General features: G+C 39.6%; 2 protein-coding genes across 8 annotated transcripts in view; both read right to left on the reverse strand.

The window, feature by feature from the left end:
• Positions 1-137: 137 nt before the first annotated feature.
• LOC147157713 (class I histocompatibility antigen, F10 alpha chain-like) lies at positions 138-4834 on the reverse strand. Of its 3 annotated transcripts, XM_086062050.1 has the most exons (8): positions 4550-4829; positions 2981-3247; positions 2561-2839; positions 1573-1872; positions 1379-1486; positions 1278-1295; positions 1061-1185; positions 834-980 (listed from the first exon to the last, which is right to left on the reverse strand). In XM_086062050.1, exons 1-7 carry the CDS (start codon positions 4611-4613, stop codon positions 1070-1072), a joined length of 1152 nt encoding a protein of 383 aa, XP_085918176.1. In that variant the 5' UTR covers positions 4614-4829; the 3' UTR covers positions 834-980; positions 1061-1069. The 3 variants fall into 3 exon arrangements, with proteins under 3 accessions (XP_085918174.1, XP_085918175.1, XP_085918176.1); XM_086062048.1 differs by having other exon boundaries at positions 138-980; positions 1061-1295; positions 4550-4834; XM_086062049.1 differs by having other exon boundaries at positions 138-980; positions 1278-1486; positions 4550-4833.
• Positions 4835-11451: 6617 nt separating this feature from the next.
• Positions 11452-24463, reverse strand: part of runx1t1 (RUNX1 partner transcriptional co-repressor 1) — a 44533-nt gene continuing 31521 nt past the window's right edge. For 3 of the 5 annotated variants that reach the window (XM_086062047.1, XM_086062043.1, XM_086062046.1), the window contains exons 6-11: positions 23947-24227; positions 23334-23431; positions 21595-21805; positions 21294-21362; positions 18168-18358; positions 11452-17619 (exon numbers count right to left, since the gene is read on the reverse strand). In XM_086062047.1, the coding sequence (XP_085918173.1) occupies positions 17293-17619; positions 18168-18358; positions 21294-21362; positions 21595-21805; positions 23334-23431; positions 23947-24227 (1177 nt within the window). In that variant the 3' untranslated portion in view covers positions 11452-17292. The remainder of the gene's footprint in view (positions 17620-18167; positions 18359-21293; positions 21363-21594; positions 21806-23333; positions 23432-23946; positions 24228-24463) is intronic. The other 2 variants (XM_086062045.1, XM_086062044.1) reach the window with 2 other exon arrangements.

Raw genomic sequence — 24463 nt, forward strand, 5'->3', positions numbered from 1 at the left:
GAACAATTATCTGATTCACAAGGACGAGCAAAACCTGCTAACAAGACTTGCTAATGACAACAAAGAAGATTTATGCGTCTCCTCTTAACGCGCTCTAATTTTGCAGCTTTGAAAATATGGGAATTTGAGACTGTCAATTAATTGCTGAAGGATATGCGGTTTGTGTCAAATCTGTTGGCCCTCTGTGTAGACGCAAAAGTAACTGAAAAATAAGTGGGTGTAAGCCGTAGTTTACACGCACACTTGTCGCGTTATAAGCTGCAAGCCTGACGTCACTCTACCAATCAAATTCTTCCACTTGTTGCACACAAGCGCCACCCTCTGGTCTGTCATCAGGACTGCAAAAGTCAAAGTCAGTCCGAAACCAAAGTTATTTTGTTTTTTACTATGTATTTTTCTTTCATTAACAGGATTGTTCCCAACAATTTCCTACATGTGTGTAGTGAGCGGTTGTGGCATTTGGGCTGGAAATGCATTCCAGATCGTCTTCAGGCGCCACACTTTCGCCATCTCCTGGTCAGTATACGAAATGCTGTCGCTCAGTAGTTCTGAAAATGTGTTACTACTAGTACCGCAACACTAGTGGCATGCGGGCTCTCTTGTGCTGCACAAAATAATCATTCACAGAGAAATACAAATAATATTGAAAACATGCAATAAACTTACTACAAGGAAACGTGTTGCTATGCATACAGTCGGAGAGGATGAGTTTATGTGCAATTACTTTTAATGAATATTTTTTACGCGACTGCTTGATACCAAGAAAGAGGAAATCCTTCTCACCATGTGACTGATTATTTGATACACCTCAAACGGACACAAAGTTGTCGACAGAAAGAAGGAAGCAACCTAATGAACGCAAACAAATCTCCTCTAATACACCAAACCATGTAAAAAACGTTGAGTGTTTTAACAGAATGAAAAATTCTGTTTTCCAATCCAAGCACTTGGACGGAGACGTCTCTGTCGTGTCCCGACACCTGCACGAAGACGAGCACAGCAAACGGTGGACATGAATCCAGAGTCCAAGAACACGTGGAGTCCGCGTCAGCTCACTCACCGTGTGACGTCACGAGGAACTGGTCCCGGAATGGGCCTCGGGAACCGACTCGGAAGCAGGTTCGGCATCAGGCTCGGAAACGGACTTTGAGGCCGGCTCGGGATCGGGCTCGGAAGCGTCAGCAGCTGCGGGACGCAAAGATAGCGAGAGATGTGGAGCGTTTTTTCGCAAAGGTGGACATCGGACCCGGACAGGACTGCGAAGACGTTTGACTTACAAGCTGGAGCGTAGTCGGCTGCAAGGAAGAAAAGAGGAAGAAAGTTGCGACTTGTGATCCCGAATGTTGCCGGCAGGCAGGCCAACATTTGCGTCCCTCACCTGGTGGGCTTTTGTAGCGCCTGACGAGGAGCACGAGCAGCGGCGCCAGCAGAGCGAGGAGCGCCAAGGGGACAACAACGGCCAGCGTCACCTTAGTGGCGTCTTCCTCTTGACCAGACGTGAGAAGGAAGACGTGTGAATGACACGCAAGGATCGCGTGCGTGCGTGCGTGCGTGCGTGCGTGCGAGCGTCACCGTGGTTACTCAGGATGCTTCTTCTGTCCAGCTTGGTGACCATGTCGTCCTCGACGCCGGCCAGCTGGAAGACGCATTCGTAGCGGCCCTCCGCGTCGGCCGGCAGCTCCGCTTTCAGGTGGGCCGTCGTCTGGAAGGTTCCGTCGTGGTTGGGGAGGAGCTCTCCCATCTCCACGTCCTCGTGGAGCTCCTCGCCGTCCTTCCTCCAAAACAGGGCGGAGTCCGCCGGGTAGAAACCGCTGGCGTGGCACGTGATCGGCGACGAAGGCGTCTTCTGCAGCAGCGACACCACCGGCAGTTCTGCCGGGCAAGGGATGGAGAAAATGTGTGAGAGGAATAAAGAAGGAAAGGTGGGGAGAAAGTGGCAGATGGAGTGGACGCGTGAGAGGAGAAAAAATGTATAAGAATAACAGATGGAGAAAATTGTGGGAAAATGACAGACAGAGGAGAAAAGATGGAGTGTGCAATTAGAAAGAGGGAGAGAAACTCAGAGAGTTAAGAGAGAATATGTGAGACGAAGGAATGCAGCCATTGTATCTTAGAGGACAAACATTTAGAAAGTAGAAAAGAAGGATAGAATGTGCAAAAATACTAAATTTATGGATAATGTGTGTGAGAGAAATATGAATTTGTTAGAGGAGAAAAGATGGATAGAAGTGAGAGATGAGAAACGTGAAGAGAATGTGCAAGACGGCTAAATATGGAGATCAATGGAGAATTTGTGTGAGGGTATACAAATGACCAAAACAATTCATAGTTCATAATATGTGAGAGGACCTAACATTTTTAGAAAATGTGTGGTGAATAGATGGAAAGCACGTGTGAAAATAAGGAAAGTTATAGAGAATGTGTGAGATGATTAAAGATGAAAAAAGTAAGAGGAAAAACAGAACATGCAAGGTGAGGAAAATGGAGAATGTGTGAGAGGGGCAAGGCGAGAGTGCATGTTGCCATGTCAGCCATGCTCCTCCAGGGGGCGTGCTGGTACCTGTTCTCATCAGGAAGTCCCTCCCATAGCTCACATACTTCTTCAAGAAAGAAGGACAAATCTTAGTCAAGTAATGCTTCTTGACTTGATTCATGTCGTCGTCTTGGTCCAACTTGTGTTTGGTGACGACAGCTTGCGGCTTAACTGCGATCCATCTCAGTGTCGACAACTCAAACGAGATGAAGTCTTCGCCGTCGTAACTGTGGTATTCCCAACCGTCAACCTCGTCAGTCTCGTCGTCCCATTGGCAGCCAGACATCACCTGGATCATGTGAACACCTGACACGCACACAAACACACAAACACACAAAGCAACCTTACTTCTGCACGTCCGACTCGAGTACGTGTGTGTGTGAATAGTTAAAGCAAAAAGTATTCACACATGAAATGTTTATGTTAGAAAGTTGAATGTAAACAAACCTCCAGTTTGGTTGAAGCGCGCTTTAGCAATTTCAATGTTGACTTTGGTGACCTGCTCATTACCAATATTGACCCGTGTCTGTCCTTCCCAGTAGTGCGGAGCGTCGTCGGTGATTTTGTTCATCCAGTCCTGTTTGGCTTTTGCTTTCCTGCTCTTGCTGTCGTAACGAACAATCTGAACGCCGTCAACATAAGCAACACTCAAGAACGATGGCAAGTTTGGAATGTGAGAGGACGCAGTTTCCAAATATTTGAGCGTGTGAAGCACTGAAAGAGAAAACAAAAACATTTGTTTGTTTTACATCCAAAAATCTTATACTATTTGAATTGATTCTGCCTAAAACTGAAACTATGACAGCTTTTTAAGGAAACAATCGTTTTTATTGTTATTAAAACATAGATTTGTCTTTTGCATTCATTTAAATAATTGATTTCAGCTCATTCTTACACACAAACACTTCCTTAATACGTTTGCCTATTAATCCTTTATTACACAGACTTTGCTATATTGCATATTTAAATTGATTTCTGGAGATTAATTCACTTGATTAAACATTCCAACACAACCATTACAAGTTCTGAAGGAATTTGAGCAGACAGTCATGAAATTCTTCAGTGAGAAAATCGGTGAAAGCGAAAACAAAAACATTTTGTTGGTTTGATGTCCACAAATCTTGGACTATCCAATTTTGAAATGATTGTCTTTTTAAATAAAAAAAATAAAAAAAAATCTTCTTCTAGGAAACCCTTATTTAAAACAGTAAACATTTTGTTTGTTTTTGTGTTCACGGTTCACTTACATTCACTGAATGTCTATTAAAGTTCATTATTAGTTATTTTTACGTCTATTTGACAATCGGCATGTTACAATTTTAAGACACTTGTCGAACATGTTTGCTTTACTTTACAGTATCCTTCATCACATATTTTGCATATGTCAGGTGATTAACTCTGTTTGCTACATTTTCCAATTGAACTATTCCATCTCTGTTAATGGCCATGTTGGCGTATTTCCAAGTGTTGCACTGAAAAAAGGGATTCATTGGACGAAACAAAAAAAAATTAAAAAGCTGTACTGGTAATTTATTACAGCAATTTTTTTTTGTCTTTCTCATTATATTCATGATTTGGTTGAAGGCATTATTTTCAATTTAATGTAAATCAAAGTCATGAGACTTAACTTACAATACTTGTTTTTATGTATTTTAATTTTATTTTTTGTCTTACTCGTGGAGGCACATACAACACATTTTGCAAATAAATGTTTGTTTTTTTTAGCTTCTTTTTGTGAGCAAAATGAGACATTTTTAACTTTAAAAAAATAAAAACGTTCTATAGGGACAGTTTTCTGTTCATGGCAGTTTGTTCATTTGACGACAAATGTGTTTTTGTTTTATTTCAATTAGGATGTGGATGTGCTTAGCAGGCTTTGTGGCACACTGCTAAGCACAGTTCAACAGTCCAAATCATGAATATAACGATTTTGTTGTAACAAATTACAATATTTATTTTGTCTTCTTTTTCTTAGTAAGACGTGGAACAATTGGGAGAGTCAACTTGTGCACTTACCAGGCGTCACGCTGTGGATTTGCACAACCGCCTCAAACAATCCCAACAAGTTCATCTTCCACATCTTTTGCTCCTTTCGGTCCCGCGTCAAAGCAAACCAGAAGACGCCGCTCAAATACCCGTCGATGACGTCACTTGAAAGAATGGCGTCCTTTTGCGCCTCAAATCAAGTCGAATGTGCGTAAGAAGAGATGAAAAGCAGCACAAGTGTTTTGGGAAGTTTTGGGCTGAAACAGCGACGCTCTCCTTCCTGCTGCTCGGGAACCGGTAAGACAAGGAAGTGCTCCATTCGGGGAAATTACGTGACCGCAGACCGGGTGACGTCAGGCCAAGAAACACACAACATACTGTACAAAAGCATTTCACTTTGGACAGGAATATGAAAATGAATAAACGTTCAAGATGTGTTGAAGCAAAGGTAATACAACTTCGCAAATTTTAATTTCATTTTGTCAAGCTGAGCTTTGAATAATAAACTGTTGATCGGACGCGTCGGAACGCTTGAAACCGAAAGTGGTAAAGTTCAAGTTTCCTGGCGTGAGACTCAAAATTCCTTGACGCCACGCCAGCAAGAACAACAGCTCGGATTCGCATTCAAGGTGTGCAAATGCTGACTTTCAGCAACTACATCGGGGTGGGGTTACACTCCTCGTCAGGTGATTAATTAACTCTGTTTGCTACATTTTCCGATTGAACGATTGCTGACAGCATTTCTCAAACTGGCCAGGAGATGGCGACAGCGTGGCGTCTGAAAACGAGGTTGCGTTGTTATTTGATCCATCAACATCCTAATTTCCACCAATGCACATTTGGAAATAAAATTGTGCATTCGTCATTGTAAAAGACAGAAAAAGAGACATAATATTTTAAAATAAATAAACTCACACCAGCAATAAAGAAAACCCTAATGAAAATGAACACATTTGATTATATATCACTTTAAATATCAAATGTGTATATTTGCTATATGAATTCCATCTCTTCATTTACATGCACGAGTATGTTCACAGCATGTTTATTTGTCCTATGTGTTCCATTGTGTCCGGTCTATTACATAATATGTGCAGTGTGTTTTGATTTGTTGTCTTCGCCATCATTGAGGCTCGGAGGGCGTCTCGTTCTCCAGCTGCAAGCATCAGCCGACTCTCCTACGACGAGAGCCGAGTTGAAGTGAGCGGATGAGAGAGAAGTTCATTTCTGGCGAAATTAATTTCCCTTCCACGCCCGCGGAGCTGGCGGCGCGCGCGCGCGCGCGCGCGCTCTCCTCCACCGAGTGGAGGCCTCATGCATAATGCATGGGCTTTAATTGCAAAGCCAGAAACTAATGACTTTGGACTGGTTAACAGCAGGGGAGCCATACATCCAGTGCAAACTGCATGACAAATCAGCTCAGAGCGGAGAGACGAGAAAAAAAAAGAAGAAGGCCAAGGCCCTAATTGATGAATAATTGAAGCGGCGAGCGACGGGGCATAATTGTGACATTTTGTTTCAATCAATTTCCCGATGGCGTGGAAGCATAAAGAAGGAAATGGACTTCGTGCCTCTCCCTGACATTTTCCCGGACCAACGACACTCGTTCCCATGACATTTTCCCAGCGTCGCAAAGTCTACGATTGTCGCTGACTGTCATGTGATCTCTCCTGGCAAGTTATTCATGATAACCAGACACTATGCACAATAGAAATTAAAAAAAGTCTACCACTTTTGTGATAACTGCCCCCTTGCACAATAGAAATGAACACGCGTCACAAAAGTACACTACGTTCATAGCTGCCAACTTGTACAATAGAAATTAACCTGACAACTAGGAATAAGCCATACAATTCCACTTGTACAATAGACATTAAACACGGCTAGAAATAAACCCAAAATGCCCATCACGTTCATGAAACACAACCACTCAAAATAAGTCTGCCGTTTTAGAAATCGACACAAGAAATACGTTGCAAAAGTCCACCAAATTCATTATAAACAATACGCCACAATAGCAATAAACAGCACATTTTATAAAAGCCACAAAATGTCCACCTTGCACGATAGAAGTAAACGCAACAAATAACAAACAATCCGCAAATCAAGATAGCCTTCGATAGCTCTCATTACACAACGCAGGTGTGCCTAATGTATTGTCTCGTGAAACCCTTTACTTTTCATATTCCACCTGGCCAAGACAACACGCGTTGCTGGGCTTGATTGACGTCTATGCAAATGAGGGGGGCGGGGGGGGGGGCAGCGGCATCCTCGAAGGGAGGCGCCATACGGACCCGGAAAACAAAAGCGCTTGTAAACTCCCGACATGCCGAGCATATGTTAATGAGCCTTTCTGTGCCTCTGATATAATTAACGCGAGGTGCGGTGATGGTGGTAGGGTGGTAGGGCGGGGCGGGGCGGGGGTGCAGGATGTCGTTAATTACAAAATTAACATCTCACCTCAAACATTCCTGACTCGTCTGATCGCCGGGCGTGTCGACCTTTTACAGACGGAGTGCCTTTATAAAACCATGGTGGATTAAAAGCTTTCTCTTCAAAAAAACAAAACAATTTATGCCCGGTTGAACAACAAATGCCTCATCTCAGTCATTAGAACCTTTAGAAGTATTAAATACAGTATTAGTATATAAAAAAAAAAGGCTTTTACTTCAAATAAGCAAAAGGTTACTTGCTGAAGTAAATAAACAACATCCTAGCCCCATTTTGAGGAAACAAGCTGTTTGGCTATTTCTCTGATATGCTGTGATGTGTTTTCATGTACCACTTGTTTCTTCTTCTTTTTTCTCTCTCTCACATTTGCATGTAATTATTGAGGGAATGGCAATTTGCCGTTTGTTACGCTCTCTTACACGCATCACCGATTTCAGTCTCAGACGCGTCAAAGTGGTGATTGATGCCGAGGGGGGGCTCCGCTCCCCCTTCGACGGCACTGCTAGCATGAAAACAAGTAGCATCGATTGCTAACGGAGAGGCCCTCGTGAGCAGAGGGGGGTAGGGGGGGGGGGGGGGGGGAAACTGACGTGCCATCAATACACACCCTCCGCTCAGTAAAATCCAGCGTCGCTCACGCGTGAAGAGCCGCACTGCATTATTGATGGGCTTTTAGCGCGGTGGGGCCAGTAGGGGGCAGTGTGAGTCTTTCCGCTGACTGCATTTGGGGAGGCAGACGCAGCATCGCTTGAGATAGTTAACAAAAGGGGAGAACAATAGCACCATTCGAAGCTCACAGAGCAAGATAGAGGTGTTCATTTAGGTCAGGTATGTATTAGGTGTTTGAAAGACGTATGTTCTAAATAATATACGGGTTTTAATATAAGGGGTGATGCTATTTATACCTGGCAATTAATTAAGTCATGGCACCTGTGAGAAAGGAGGTCGCTATTTAATACAGTAAATACGGCATCGCTTATCAAGCCCGGTTGACGTATACGGGACGCCGTAACAATCGCATCACATCACTTCCTGTTTAGCTATGTGTGTAGCATGACTCCCCCCAAGAGACTCATTAAGAGGCCAGCTGTTTTTATATTAAAAGTTTGACGCGCTCCGCTTTAACGCGGTACCAGTGAGAACTTTGAGAAAGTGTAATCGGTCACCCATGCACTTAAATTAATGGCAGTTTCACGATAACGTTAGCCGGTTAGCAAAGCGGTTAGCATAGAAAGGCTTCTACGTCTTTTCCTCATTAGTCACGCCTTCGACACTTGTCACCGAAGAAGTGCTTCTTATTACGCCGCTACGGAGGCCGCGGTTACTAACTTAGGAGCGAAAGTGGAACGTGTTTATGTGCAGTATTAGCCAGCCAAAGCTCGTTGCTATGCTGCGACTTGGTTAAACCCCCCCCCCCCCCCCCGCTTGTAGGTAACATTAGCATCAGCGAACCTTACAAATCCGTGTTTTAATGATGCTAAAACTACACATTTAGACCGGCAAACTGCTTCACACAGCTGCCACTATTTCAATGAGCCAACATACTTTGAGGTGGGCTTTAAAAAAAAAAAAAAAAAAAAATTGTTTTTTGTTTTGTTTTGTTTTTAATAATTAAGGGTTTGTTATTTTAGTTGTTTTTCAAAGTTGTTTCAAAGCATTTACCCACCTCGTATTCTATTAATTTTGCTGGGATGTTAGGTTTACTTTGGCACTTTGTGTGAAGCAAACATGCAGAATGAATGCTCTCGTCTGTCAAACAAGCGTTCTCTGTCTCTTTTTGTTGTTGCTTATTTGCTGTAAGTGACAAATGACAATAGACATGATGGGAAGAAAATGACACGATCATTTTTTTTCCAATAGTCTTCATGATAAATATTGTTATATCGCCCAGCACTAGTGGTGGCACTTTTTTTCTTCTTCCTGTAGTAAAAAAAAAACCAGGCGTTTATTTGAGGTGAGGTGTTTGTTTTTCCCAGTGGTTGGCTCTATTTGAGTGGGGGTTACCATTTTGGAAAGTAAAGCACCCTAATTGGCACCACATTCAGAGAAGGGGGGGGGGGGTTATTTATTTGAGGTGAGGTATTTATATTTCCAAGTAGACAACACACTGAGAAGTAAACAGACATGGCATCTCTTAAGACTGTAGGCCAGTATTTGGTAATTGCAGACTCATAGTTAAGGGATTTTTTTCCTGAGTGGTTTTATTTGCGGTGAGGCGTTTACTATTTCCATCCTGCTTAGGATTATACAGACACTAAAGGCTGGCAAATCAAGCTTCAATTCCACTCCATTCTGCCATTGGCGTGATTGGCAGCGAGCAGTACCTGGGGGTCATGTGATGGCCAGCGGAGCATAATGGCGGGGAGGGGGCAAGGGGGGCATGTGCGAGGGATGCTGTGGAGGAGGACACTGGAACGCACGCAGCATCTGCTCGGCAGGTTTTTCCCGACCACGTCTTGCCCGCGGCACTGCGGGCGCAACCGCGCCAACATCTGTGAAACTGCGAGGACGCCTGCTGGACGTCCTTCAGCCAGATGTGGAGTCACGGGTCTGTACCGCTTGCTTCACCTCCCCCCGCATTCTGCAGTTTGTCCTGTAGGAGGCAGTAACGTGCATGGCAATGTTGTCAAATGCTAATATATATTAATATATTAATTTAATCAAGTGGATGGTTCCTAGTGGCACCATGTGTTTTTTCCCGAAGGGGAAAAGTTGCCATTTATTTGGAGCGAGGCGTTTAATTTTTACTCTATTGGTTTTTGACATTTCAAAAAGCGGCCGATGGCACGTTTCATCCCTCCAAATGCTCCGTACGTCACTTACCACGTTGCCTGCCAACAAATGCAGCGCGGCAAAGGTGAAGTGTTGACAGAGCGCAGTTGTTGAAAGAAAATCCATTTGGCGTCGTTATCGGCCGCTGCCGCGACCTTCCCATTCATTCGTCGGAGTGCCTGTCAGGCGGCGATAAGACGTTCAAAATGAGCTTTGAGTGGAGGAATGCGGCGATTCAAAGTGTTTGAGAAAATGAGAAACTCAAGCGGGAGGCGTTGAGAATACGCAGAGGTGACGACAAGACGCGACAACCGGTCATTCCGTTTGGTGGAAGAAAAAGGCATGTTTGTTGATATTTTTGCTTTTGCTAATAGTTGAACCCCAAATTGCGAAGTTTAGATGACATTTTTTAAAAACCTTTGCGCAAATATGGATGTTAAAAGTATTAAGATTCCTTAAACACAAAAAAAGCTAAGCAGTTTTTAAATTAACAAACATTTTTTACTTTTAAATAAAGCCTAATTGTTTTTATTTTTGTCAATCTTATGTAGGTTATAACTACTTATTCTAAAATTGCTAAATTCTCAATACTTTACTAGTTTAACTTCTTTAGCTAATAACAAAAATAGCAATTTACATTACTTGGAATGATCAGTTACATTCTATTTGTTTTTAGTCGTTGCCTTATTTTTTCAGTTTACAATATACATAACATGAAGGTTGAAAATATAGAATTTTTTTTTGCAACCTATTTACAAATCTCATACCGCTAACCACCACCATCAAGTCAGGTAATAAGATATTTTATTACACTGTAAAGAGAACATCAATACCAGAATGATACTGCAAAGTTTCACAGACTGACAGACCATTTAGTTTACAGCCCCCCCAATGTAATCATAATAATCATCATCATCATCATCATCATCATCATAACGAGAAGAAGAAAAATAAACGCAACCTGAAAACAAAACGCAAAAACCAAGTGGACAAGAAAACCACAGTTCTGACACAGTAGACTGCAAAAGCTCTCTCCAGCGGTGGCCTCCTCCAAATATTGCACAACCACATTTTTTTTATTTTATTTTTATTTTTTTAAATCAATTTCTTAAGAAATTAAATACAAAAGAAACCCTTCCATTCACAATAACTCCACCGGGATTGATACTACGGCCATTTAACCATTTCGGGGGACTTTAGTGGAGGATTTTTATGAGCATCAACAAGAAGAAAATCGAATTTCATGAGAAAAGAATTTCAAACACTAAGAATGCAAGTTGTGATGTTATAAGAATTACGTCAAATTTTTGTTCACGACACAAAAAGTGTAACACAATGAGACCAAAGCCATAATATTTGCCGAATTAACTCAAATTATTTTTTCAATTCCCAAAAAAACCTTTCATGTCACTATTTTCTTTCTTGTACTACTACAGCTAAGTTCTCAAAATAATGCAACTTGTAACTCATAAAATTCATGGAAAGAAACAAAAACCAACATTTCTTCAATCATATTTTTGTGTCTTTCTTTTTTTGTATTCACATTTTTCAGGTCAAGACGTGATTTTTTTTAGGCCTATATTAACTCATTCACTGCCATTGACGGCTATAGACGTCAAAAATGAATTTGAACTATTTCTATTAGTCTCACCCCCCCCCCCCCCCCACACTTTTGTTAACAAGAGTATGAAAACCTATTTTTCTTTTTTTATTGTACATTTAGAACAGGTATAAAATTTGTGATTAATTGTGAGTTAACTATTGAAGTCATGCGATTAATTGCAATTAAAATATTTAATCGTCTGACACCCCTAATTTTTAAATAATATTTTCTTTTTTAATTAGGGGCATCAGGTGATTACAATTTTTAATTGTAATTAATCACATGACTTCACTAGTTAATCAAAAAAATTATATCTGTTCTAAATGTACAATACATTTGTTCTAGGTTTTCTTACTCTTGTTAACAAAAGTGGAAAAAAAGGTGAAACTAATAGAAATAGTTCAGATGAATTTTTGACGTCTATAGCCGTCAATGGCAGTGAATGAGTTAATATAAAGACAAAAAAGGTACAAGATTTAAGTCTTATTTTTATGGCGCAGAGACATCATTACTGCACTAAAATGTCGGTTACGACTTTTGTTGTTTACGTTACAATACATTTCGTAAAAATTATCTTCACAATGTCTTTCTGTGGAGTAATTCGAAATTGTGCTGTTTTTCGAAAAGTGTAGTTTTTTTTCTCGTAACATCACAACATTTCTCCACAACATTACAAATGTTGGGATTTTTTTGGGGGAGGCGTTGCGTAAAAAAACCAACAATTTTAAAACACCTTTTTTTTTATACTCGCGTTGACTTATTCATCAACAGACATCATCACGTGCATCCCCCCCCCCTCCAAAAATTCTAACAAACAAAAAAATTGTATTGACATATCTGAGGTCTGCATTGTTAGCGAGTGGTGATATGGTTTTGAACAGCTGTATGCGCTTTGACTTTGGGTTGATTTTTTTATTTGTATAATTTCCTGTTCTCTTTGTGACCATTTGGTTTTTACTTCCACGACAATATAGACCAGAACTAGCGGAAAAGAGGTAGAGTGAAACTTGCAGCGGCAAAACATCGAAAGATTTTACGCAGTGTTTTTTTTTTTTTTACTCACTTTTTGTCGCTACTTAAACAGACGTTAAAAACAGCTGGTCTGTTTTTGTTTTTCACAGCTTCGGAGGTGTCAAACACCTTTTTGGACACTTTTAAGTAATGCAGAAATGTTTTGGAACGATGTTCATTTGAGGTCACATTTTGTTGCGCGTGCATGCATGCGTTATGTATTGTGTATATTTACGTGTGTGTGTGTGTGTGTGTGTGTGTGTATGTGTGTGTGTGTGTGGCACCAAGGCGCGCGCGTGTGTCAGGTCAGTGCCGATTCGCGGCAAAGCATAGCCAACAGCTAATTAGCTTTTTTAAAATCATCAAAACAACTAAAAAGATGCACATGGATGTAAGTAAACACTAGTCTCACGTTTGCAAAGAAGTATACAAGGGCCACATTGAAAAGATAAAAAAAAAAATGTAAACGACAAAAATTACCCCGATACAATGTACAAAAAAACCAACTTTTTTTGTAACATTAAAACTTTCCCTCCAAAATGTTTATTTTTTTTAGTAAGCTTTTTTTTTGTAAAAAAATTAAAATTTAAATCTTGTAATTTGATCGTAATTCGATTTGAGAGGGAAAAAAACAAGGTAATACAAGTGTCATATTTTGTGAAAAAATTATGAAAATACTCATTTAAACTTTTTTAATGTTGATCTGTTATGAGTATAAAGTTGTAATTTCACAAGTGGATAGCCATATGTCATTTTAAAAGAAAATACGTTTATTATGACAAACGTCTTCAGATTATGAAAATCTGGAAAAAACTAAAGTCAATTTTTTCCCCCCACATAAAATCATTTTTTTCCTGGGATTTTTCATTTTCTTTTTTTAGCCAAGTCAATTTTTTAAAATGATTTTACTATTGTAACGTTATGGATTCCCCGCCCATGAATAATTCCTCTTCATTCTCAAAAAAATCTCACACTAGAACATACATTTAGTAAAAATATGACTTATTTTTCTCCATTACGACTTTTCAGAACTTTACTCGCAATGTTACGGCTAATTTGTCAATTTGACCGTTTTCAGTGTTGCCCTCAAATACCTCTTGTTGGTTCTAAAAACAAAACTAAAACTAAACCACTCAAAGCTAAAATTTAATTGATAAATTAAATAAAAGTTGTCACAATTTATTTTATAATTATTGCTGAAAACGATCAGTTGCCAGTCAGGCTTAGCAACCTGACATTTTTTCATCTGGGGAAAAAAAAATAATCAGGATTTGGTCCTTGGTGTCAATCTTTGGCTGTTTTGTGTGTGTGTGTGTGTGTGTGTGTGTGTGCGTGTGTGTGTCCCTGGTGTATTGCAGTGTTAAAGCTGTCAATCGGAGTGTACGCCATTTGGAAAGTTAAAAGATTAACAATAATTTTTTTATTCTCTAGTTTTGTCATTTTTCTACAAAATAAGAAATATCTAACGTCAAAACGTCCGGTCATGCACGGTTGTCTTTTCTGAGAAAAGCCAAATTTAGCTATCGCTTTGAAAAATGGGGAACATTTTTTTTACATTCTGCGCACGGAAAAAAGAAACAAACGAGCATGCTGTGAAAGAAACATCCGCGACAGTGCAAACACATTTCGGTTTAAAAAAAAAGAAAAGAGAGCAAAAAGCAGTTTTGCTTTTCCGTACTAGTTCCCAGGGAAAAAAATCATTCTGGCTTGGGTTCGAGTAGCAGCTTTGAGATTTCACAAGCAGGTTTTTTTTCTTTCATATTAAGAACTACGATGTGAAAGCAGCGCCAAGAGATGAAACACTTTTTTGTTGTTGTTGTGACGGCTAACGGGATCATGACGTCATCGTGAAATAAATAAAATAACCTTTAGGGCCACCGTCCGTCTCAAAGGAACACAATGAAGCAAAAACAATGAATTTCGTGAACGCGATGAGCTTCTGAAAATTCCGATTAAGTAAGTCCTGTGCCACTTCCTGGTCATGTGACAGAAAAATGGCCTCACATCCTGCGTATCCAAAACATCCATGTATGTTTTTTTTACGTTCTTGTGGATTTGTATTCCGCAGTTTGCCAACTCGGAAATTAGCCGACATCCAAGAGATCCTTGCAAATTTGTCGGTATTCCATTTCAGGTGTTTTAAGTGAGGAAAAATAATACTGAAGAATATTCCGTCCGTCTGTGGGGGGGAAAATGTCCAAAATCCAGGCTGCAAATGAGTAATCCAATCAGGAATGGAAAATTAAAAACAAACAAACACAAACTCTGGGCCTGTCCGAGGCAACCATAGAGTTCAAATGTCAAATCTTAGCAAGACGACGGCACAAAACGACACCACGCCGAAGAAAAAGACATCAAACCTTGTATTTGTTTCTCGAAAAGTAAATAAGATTCATTTCAGCAACTACACTGTGATTTCTCTTAACTCATTCACTGCCATTGACGGCTATAGACGTCAAAAATTAAATTCATTTGAACTATTTCTAGTTGAACATTTTTTTCCCACTTTTGTTAAAAGTATAAAAACCTAGAATTGTTTTTGTATTAGAACAGATATAAAATTTGTGTGATTAATTAGGTTTAAAAATTGTAATCTCCCGACTCTTTTTAATAGTTTTTTCTTTTAAAAAAACCCATAGAAAATTAAAACGTTTTTTACATTTTTTTAAAAGAAAAGGTTATTAAAATTAGGGGCATCGGGTGATTAAAATTTGTAATCGTAATTAATCGCATGACTTCACTAGTTAACTCACGATTAATCACACATTTTATATCTGTTCTAAATGTTAACTTGTTAACAAAAACAGGATAAAAAAAAATAAAAATAATAAAAATAGTTCAAATGAATTTTGGACGTCTATAGCCGTCAATGGCAGTGAATGAGTTAAGGGTCATTCTCATGTCATGTGTGCGACATTATGGCCCTTCAAATAAAAATGGTTGAAATTGAGTGATCATTGCAAATTTTTTGTCAATTTCAGCAAGAACACGACACAAGAGAATCTTCAGTACATTAAACTGCAAGAGTCATGTTAAATTTTGCTGAGTCACTTTTGTTGTCAAAAAGTATTTGGCGCCATGTTGTCCGTTTCAGCAACACGTTTCTTTGTGGGCAGCATAACTTGTCATGTAACTCATTCAAACCCATTTAATACTTCGCTCCCCAAAAATATTTACATTTTTTATGTGTTTTTATTAGAGCTGTCAAAAGATTAAATTTTTTAATCAGATAAATCACATTTTAGAATTGCGATTAATCGCTAAATTAAAAAGGCTTTTTATAAAAAAAAATTGCCCACCAAATTTAAAGAGCATCAGTTATGTGTCAATTCTTTCGCCATTTAATGTTATGAAGACGTCTTCAACATTTTGTAATCCACTGCACACGCTCATCCTTTTTTTCCTAATCAGTTAATTACGTGTATCATTTAAAATCGGGGGAAAAATGACCCGGGTAGTTTGACATGAACAAATATTCTGAATGCCATATGCAAACATTTATTAAATACTTCACTTTAATGCATGTAGTTATGTTTATTTCTCAAACACAGCCTGTGCTACCTTTTAACGTAACCATCCACCGTCAGCTAAAGGATTATCGGCGGTCCAAAATGAACTCATTCACTGCCATTGACGGCTATAGACGTCAAAAATTCATTTGAACTATTTCGATTGCTTTCACATTTTTTTGAGTGTGACAACCTAGAATTTTTTAATTGTACATTTAAAACAGGTATAACATTTGTGATTAATCGTGAGTTAACTATTGAAGTCATGCGATTAATTGAAAAAAAATATTAATTGTCTGATGCCCCTAATTTTTAATAATCTTTCCTTTTCTTTTTTTTATTAGGGGCATCAGGCGATAATTTTTTTAAATTGTAATTAATCACATTACTTCACTAGTTAACTCAAGATTATTCACAAATTGTATATCTATTCTAAATGTAATTTTTTTTTTCTAGGTTTTCATACTCCTGTTAACAAAAGTGGGAAAAAAAGTAACTAATAAAAATATTTCAAATTAATTTTTGACGTCAATGGCAGTGAATGAGTTGATAGTGCGAATAATCTGCGTTAATACATGATTAATGCGACTTTTTTGGATTAATTAATTGGTTAATGCTTTTAACAGTCTTAGTTTTTATTCAAGATCGCACAGAAGGCTTTGATGCAGCTTCTGACAAAGACGTTGTTTAAAGCAATGGTAGTTATTACAAAAAACGGCCAGCAGGTGGCAGCAGAGTATAAGAGATCAACCAGGGCCATGCTGCCACAAGCTCCCCCCCCCCCACTGCTTTTCAACAGGTTTGTCAATAATGATGAAACTTAGCTATATTCTAATGCTAATCGCTGCAAAAGTGAAACAGATACAAATATGCGTTTTTTTCCTGATGATTAAAACAATATGCTAATCTTTCTTTTGGTAGGTTCCACAATGTTATTTATAGCAATAGAACACAATATTCTGTGGACATTGCAAAATCTGTCAAAATCCAGTAAAACAGCCGGGAGCGAAGGGGGTTGCTTGAGTGAAAATGGCTGAGAGTGAATGAGTTAATAACACAAAATTTATAATACGACTATCTCCAAAAGTGAACCTTACATCCAAAACATGCCAATAACGATCTATCATAAAAGATGTGGAAAAACATGGCGTCTACGGTTGCCCCAGATGTGGCTTTTAGCAGGGCGGGACAGCGCTGCTTTCTCTGCTCGGGCTTATTTACAAGCAAAACACGCTACATCAACGACAACAATTGCAACAACAAGAACGAGCGTGACGACAAAGTAGCAAGAACGCCAAACGTAACTATTTACATTCATTCATTGGCAACAAAGAATATCTTTGCTATTAATGTCAAGGCGGGTCAATATGACCCACATCGCGTCGGCGCTCCGTTAGCCGCATTAGCTTACGCGTTACGGGGTCCCTCTAGTGGCCGTCCGGGGCGGAGGATGACGACGGGGTGCCGGGCGTGGACGAACGAGGGGCGGCGGGCGGGGTCGGAGCCGGACTGCCGGCGCAGCTGCTGGGCGTGCAGGCCGAGGAGCTGACCGGGGCGGGGGTCTCGGGGGCGGGGCTAGGGCCGGCGACGCCCCCCTGTTGCTGGGGCGGCGCCGGCGGCTGGGCCGGCAGGGTCTGTCCGCAGACGTGGTGGTGCTTCTCCCAGTCTTTGTGCTGGCAGAAGGAGCCGCAGTAGCGCGCAGTGTTGCAGCCGCTGCATGTCTCGCTGGCTTTGCGCCCGCAGTTCCAGCAGCTCTGTCAAAATTTGCAAACATTTTTTTAGGGGGTTTTCAGTGTAAATCATAAAAAAACATAGTAATTACATCATTAAATAGAATGTAAAGCATTACATAGTTAGTGGAGGATTTATTTTTTAGACTATGTATCGGTGGCCAGTATCAGTAGTCTCCTCAAGTACTCGATTAAAATAAGGCTGGCATCAATACTTGCCCATCCCTACCTATGAGTATTATCAGTCTGCATGTGTAAAATGTCCTATGCTAGTTTTGTTAGCTCATCTATATTGTTTTCCATAAAGTGTTAGCATTAAGCTAAGCAGAACTTCCGGTGGTTAAGTTATCTTTCGTGAAATTACTAATCTTTTCTTATAACGAGAACTTTTTAGTCATAACACCTGTTGTTTCTCTGAAAAACATCACTGTTGTCACATTACAACCACAATGGATTTTTTGAATTTTGTATTTTTTATAAGAAGAAAAATCTTATTAGCGACATCGTGCTAGCTAACAAAAAAAAGGCGAAAGTGTTGCAAGGCGAAAGTGTTGCGTGGCGCGCGTTCAGACCTCGCTGGAGTCCTCCTGCTGGTTGATGACGGAAAGGGCGTCCTCGGCGGCCTGTCGCTTGACCTCGGCGACCGTTCGCTCCATCTTGGCGCGCTCGCTGCTGATCATTTCGTGGGCCTTGCCCTCGGCCTCCGACACGGCCTTCTGCAGCTCCGACACGGCCTGGCGCTTCACCTCGTTCACCGCTTCTTCTGGAAAGAGCGCCGACACACAAAAAAGTATTACAACCAAAAAATTGACATATGTCAATATTTGAGAATAATGTACGTAAAAAAGGAGGGAAAAGTCGTACAATACTTGTTGTAAACTTTCCATCGCAATATGATGACTTTTTTTTCGTAAGAAAATAATGTAAAATAGAAACAAAACGAATCAACTTTATTTTGCCATTAACTGGCATTCACATTCACTGCCATTGACGGCTATAGACGTCATAAATTCATTTGAACTATTTCTAATAGTTTAACATTTTTTCCACTTTTTTCTTCAGTATGAAAACCTAAGATTTTTTTTGTACATTCAGAACAATATAAAGTTTGTGATTAATCGTGAGTTAACTAGTGAAGACATGCGATTAATTAAGATTTTAAATTTCACCTGACACCCCTAATTTTTAATAATAAAAAATAAAAATAAATAAAATAACATTTTAATTATTTTTTTCCAATTTTTAAGAATCTTATTTTTTTTTTTAAGAAAAACTTGTAAAAAAAATTAGGGACGTCAGGCGATTACCATTTTTAATCGTAATTAACCGCATGACTTCACTAGTTAACTCACAATTAATCACAAATTTTATATCTGTTCTAATACAATAAAAACAATTCTAGGTTTTCATACTCTTGTTAACAAAAGTGGGGAAAATGTTAAACTAATAGGAATAGTTCAAAATAATTGTTGACGTCAATAGCCGTCAATGAGTTAAGAGTGTCGTGTTTGATCTTCAAATACGTCAAGTTTTACATCCAAAATATTTCAGTTTGACAAAAACAAAGAATCGGATTTTCTCCTAATTGTGATGCTGCCTTGCCGTCTTTCTCCGCTCGCTCCCGTCAAGCCTGGAACTGGCCTAATTGCGTATGCAAATGAGGCAATTTCTATTTAAATGATGCATTGTGCCGTCCCCGAGGCCCGGCCGGGAAGCAAGGGAATGCGCTTGAATATTTATCACCAACTGTAAACATTTTCCCAGCAGATGTATTGTCTCCTCACTTGCCATTGTGTTAAAACAAAAACAAACACCACCACAAAACTATTTTGCAATCTTCCCCGCAGGGCAAAAGCACGGCGGCATTTATCCGCGCGTAGAAAAAAAAGATAATGCCGTTTTTGGCATCAATGCGCCTCTCGCTTTAACTTAATGGCCTTACACTTGTTTTTCCAATTGTATGTTTGTTTTCCGTGTCAAACGAGCGCTCGTCAAAATGGAGGCTCATTTTTCCCCGCCGCCGCCGGCTGAAGTGCGTGCCGTGCGTGGAATTGTGATTACGCACACCAACGCCGCCGACGGAAGTGACACCGGATTCAATTTAAATGCATATTACTCGGCGGCAGCGGTTTTCTTTTTTCTTTCATCTTTTCAGCAAATGGACTATCGCTCGTCTGACGCCCGGGCGTTAAAGAAATCAAGTAATGAGTCGGCGCCATCTCGGCTATTCCGACAAATGCGCTCATGTAATTCAATCGCGTCAAAACAAATCGAAAAAAAAAAAATAGAAATGCATGGATGGAGGTGGCCGTCGTGTAGAAAAATGAAAACGTAGCCATAATACGGGAACATTTGAAATAGAATTACAAATACAATTACAGTCTACCAGAAATAAGCAATTATCATCAAAAGTCCTAATTTTACAAGTAAATTTGTTTTCAATCAAGATTTTTTATAGAGAATATAACAATTTGAGTGAATGTGCCTTTTTTTTTTAAGTCAGATTTTTACAAAAATAAAATGTTACAATCACAGAATAAAGTTGATTGTCCTCTATCCCGATAACAGTCACATTACATGTTTAAAAAAAAAAACCTGTTAAAAATAGTTGCATTTTAACAAGAAAAAAGGCGCAATTTTAAATAGAAATCACAATAAGATGTATTTTTCCAAGTAATAAATTACATATCTGAGCTCCCATAAAAATAAAAAAAGTTGTGTTTCTACAATTTAACTCATTAACTGCCATTGACGCCAATTTTTTTTTTTAACGATTTCTATTAGTTTAACATTTTTTTCACTTTTGTTAAAGGTATGAAAACCTAGATTTCTTTTTAATTGCACATTTAGAACAGAATTTTTTTTAATTAATCGTGAGTTAACTAGTGAAGTCATGCGATTAATTACAATAAAAACATTTAATCACCCGATGCCCCTAATTTTTTATAATCTTTTCTTTAAAAAAAAATAAAAGATTAAAAAATTATAAAAAATTAAGGGCGTCAGGCGATTAACATTTGTCATCGTCATTAATCGCATGACTTCACTAGTTAACTCACGATTTTATATCTGTTCTGAATATATATATTTTTTCTAGTTTTCATACTCTTGTTAACAAAAGTGGAAAAAATGTTAAACTAATAGAAATAGTTCAAATGAATTTTTGACGTCTATAGCCGTCGATGGCAGTGAATGAGTTAAGTTACTTTTTTTTTCCCAAGAAAAAAGGGACGACAAAACAGATCATTACATTACAAGAGTAAACTATTTACTGTAACTACTGTTAAAAGCAGAAACATCATAATGGTAGGAGAAATAAATCAGAATATTCCTAGATGAAAGTTGAGAAAAAAACACAAAACTAAGAAAAAATGGTCATAAAATCACGAGAATTGGGTTGAATTGTTACCAGAAAAAAAAAGTACTAATCTCTTGAAAATGAAATTGTATTTGTGTGCAGCGTATTTGTGGTGGGAATAAACATACATTCAGATAGCGGGTGGGGGTCTGCATTGGGATTCATAGGAGAGCCACCACCCCCCCCCCCCTCTTCCTCCTCCATTTTCAGCTCTGAGTCAAGACTCACCTGAGCTTTCCAAGATGCAAGATGGCTTACACCCCCGCCGAGAGGCGATAAGAACGATTGTGTGTGCGTGTGTATTTTATGTGCATATCAGACAGCTCGCTCGCTTGCTCACCAGCTTTCTTCCAGATTTCTTCGGGGACGTAGCCGGAAACGGGCCGATGCAAAAGCTCCCTGTGAGTGTCTGCGGGGACACAAACACATGAGCTGTCCTTAGCCATTGCTTGCAACATGTAAATGTAAATTGTGTAGTACATATACATGATATCAATCAATGTTTGCGATAAAAGAAATCTATACAAAGACATGGGCCTTAGACGTGAGCCTTGTGGAACACCAGTTTCGACATATTTTTTTCTCTCTACTGTACAATCAAATATAAGACATATTATGTTGGATATTAACTGCAAACCGACCTGATGTGGTGTTGTCCTGCGCCGCAGGGCTCTGCTGCCTGGACTGACCACTGGAGGCAGCGGCGGCGGCGGCGCTCTTTTTCAGCTCCTCGGCGTCGCTGTAACGTCGGATCCAGTAGTTGAGCTCCTCGCGGTCGGCCTCCTGGCAGCGTCGCAGCACCGTCAGCGAACGCCGCGTCTTCTCCACCATGTCCATGATGCAGTTGAGCAGCTGCGGGACACGACAAGGCGCCAAGTTGACATGACGCTACTTTTCCTTCAGCTATGAGAAATATGAACATTTCATTCGGCTATATTCTTTTTAAATGTTTATGTTTGTTATTTAGTTACAATAATTAAACTTCAAATACATACAGTAATATAACTTTGAGTAATAATTGTTGTAGGGCTGGGCGATATATGGCCCAAAAATAAAATTAAAATTATGAATGAATCGATTTTAATCTAATAAACCCAACAAACATTTATTTAAAAATAATTCCTGTGCAAATTGTTAGACAACAATAATGTACACTGATTCTAAATTAATTTTAACATAATTTTAACATTTATAGTTTGTGTTTAAATGCCACAATTAAGTAGTTGGTAGCTATTGTAAACATTCTCGTAAACCACCCATTCAGCATTCTCTGCCAAACATTTGAATGTAACAGAACATAAGAACAACATCTTTTAATAATAGAGAAGACAAAATTTGATTTGACGATTTAGCACATTTTCAATGATTCGATTTTTAAAATGACAATGTATCAAATTCATTCGATTTATTGCCTAACCCGAAATTGCTGGTGTTAAAATTATAAATACAAATTACTAGTAAATCTTTTTAAAAGCTTCAGCACTTTGTACACACGGTCCTTCTCAATCCGTGGATTTTTGTGAGGCTTCGCTTTATCAAGCATTTGTTGAAAGTGCTGACGCACACGCAAAAAAGTGGGCACTTCCATCAATCATCAATTCCAGTCAATGACGATGCCCACCTCTGTTAAAAGGTATGTAACAGACAGAAAATACATAAAATATTTTATAACACAAATACTTTTTTTATGAACATAATAACACATTTTTATCTAACATACGAATGAAATAAATACAATTTCAAAATAAGTATATGTATAAAATTAATAAATTAAAAATGAAAAAAATAAAAATTAATTAAGGATGTAATGATACAAACATCACAAAACGATATCACGATATGAAGCTCACGATACGATAATTATCACTAAGTTGTAGGGAGGTTGGCGATATTAAAAAAAGGTCACATTATTGTAGAAAAATTAGCTCATACAAAAAAAAAAAAAAGCACAATATTGTGCTTACAGCAATGCATATAAATGATCTCTAATAACGCTATTGAGGCACATTGCCTGTCCATTGCATTGCCCATCGAGTTCTTCCACATATTGACTCGGTTACCTTCATTCCCATTAGCGTGGATTTTAAACATATAAGGGCCAAAACATGCCTTGTGAAAATGTAATTACACAAAAAAAAACTAGCCACCAGAGGGTGCTACAACTGCACAAATGGAAATCAACCTGACTTTTTGAACAGATGTGCTGCCCATATTGTGGAAGTTTCAATATCGCAATATCATGATATTGCCATTATCGCTACATCCCTAGTAGTAAATCCAAAACAATGTAACAAATACTAAAATAGAGTGATCAGCGATTTCAATGATGGTGATGAGGAGAAGACAGATGTAGGGAGTAAATATAAAAAAATGTTATTACTTTTCTTACATGGTCAAGGTGCTTCCACTCCTCGGCCCACTCTCTGTCCGTCAGCCGGTGGTCGATCACCTCCTCCTGGCGGCCGCCCGCGTGCAGGCCTGCAACGAGACGCACAAACAAGACACGCGCAATGTGAACCTCGCCGACGCTCAGGCAGGCCATTATTAAAACATGCCGCTTTGTCGTTCATGAAGGAGCCAGAGGTCTGAGAAGAAGTGATGCAAACGTCACGCAACTCTCGTAACTGTTTACTTTTGGATGGGGAACACGGCTTACGCTCGGCCTCCGTGCTACAGCGGAGGAAAAAAGTCAAGTTGAAAATGGGTTATTCATGTTGGCGATGGGCATTCTGACTACGTTTCCTTCACTTTTCGAGCAAAAACATGTTTTTTGGGGTGACGGCGAATTCATATGAGAGCGCACGGACTAAATAACCACAGATCGAGAAAGCGGTATGAGTCCATGATGTTGACGGTTTGCTGATTTGTTGTGTTGACAAAAAAAGTAACCATATATATCATCATAGAAATAAAGTAATAACATATCCATAAAGCTCTCCTCGAGACCTTTAAATAGACACGTGACTCGACGTGGTTTGAATGTGGCCACTTACCGATGGGTCGGGCCCTGTCGCGGATCTCCCTGTGATTGGCGGGCGGATGCCGGTAGGTGTCGCGGTAGTGGTGGTGTGCGACGGCCATGTCGTCCAGCCGGTAGTGCTGTGGCGGCGGCGGCTGCAGGGGGCCGCCCGGGTGGCCCAGGCCATTGGGCGGGTACGAGATGCCGTTGGACGGGCTGAAGCGCTGGCCGGGGCTGACGGTGCACGGCCGCTTGCTCGGGTGGATGTCGGGCCCGTGCGCGACGCCGTCGCGGTCGAAGCCGTTCTCTTTGGTTCTGGGCGGCGGACCGGACACAGCCGTTACTTTGTGTTCATAAATACTTTGCCAACAGTTACTTTGTATTAAGCGCATAGCGAGCTTGTATTTCTAACGTAACTTTGTAGTAATAAATATTGTCACTTTGAGTTATTGTGTTACATAGTGTTAGTTTGTGATCATAAATTTTACTTTCTGTCAATTTTTGCTCAGGCGCTACTTTGTAGTAATACATGTTTAGATTTTGTTAATAAT

The sequence above is a fragment of the Leptonotus elevatus genome, chromosome 19, assembly GCF_054856555.1.
Source record: "Leptonotus elevatus isolate MCC_2025b chromosome 19, RoL_Lele_1.0, whole genome shotgun sequence".
In the NCBI taxonomy this organism is placed as follows: Eukaryota; Metazoa; Chordata; class Actinopteri; order Syngnathiformes; family Syngnathidae; genus Leptonotus; species Leptonotus elevatus.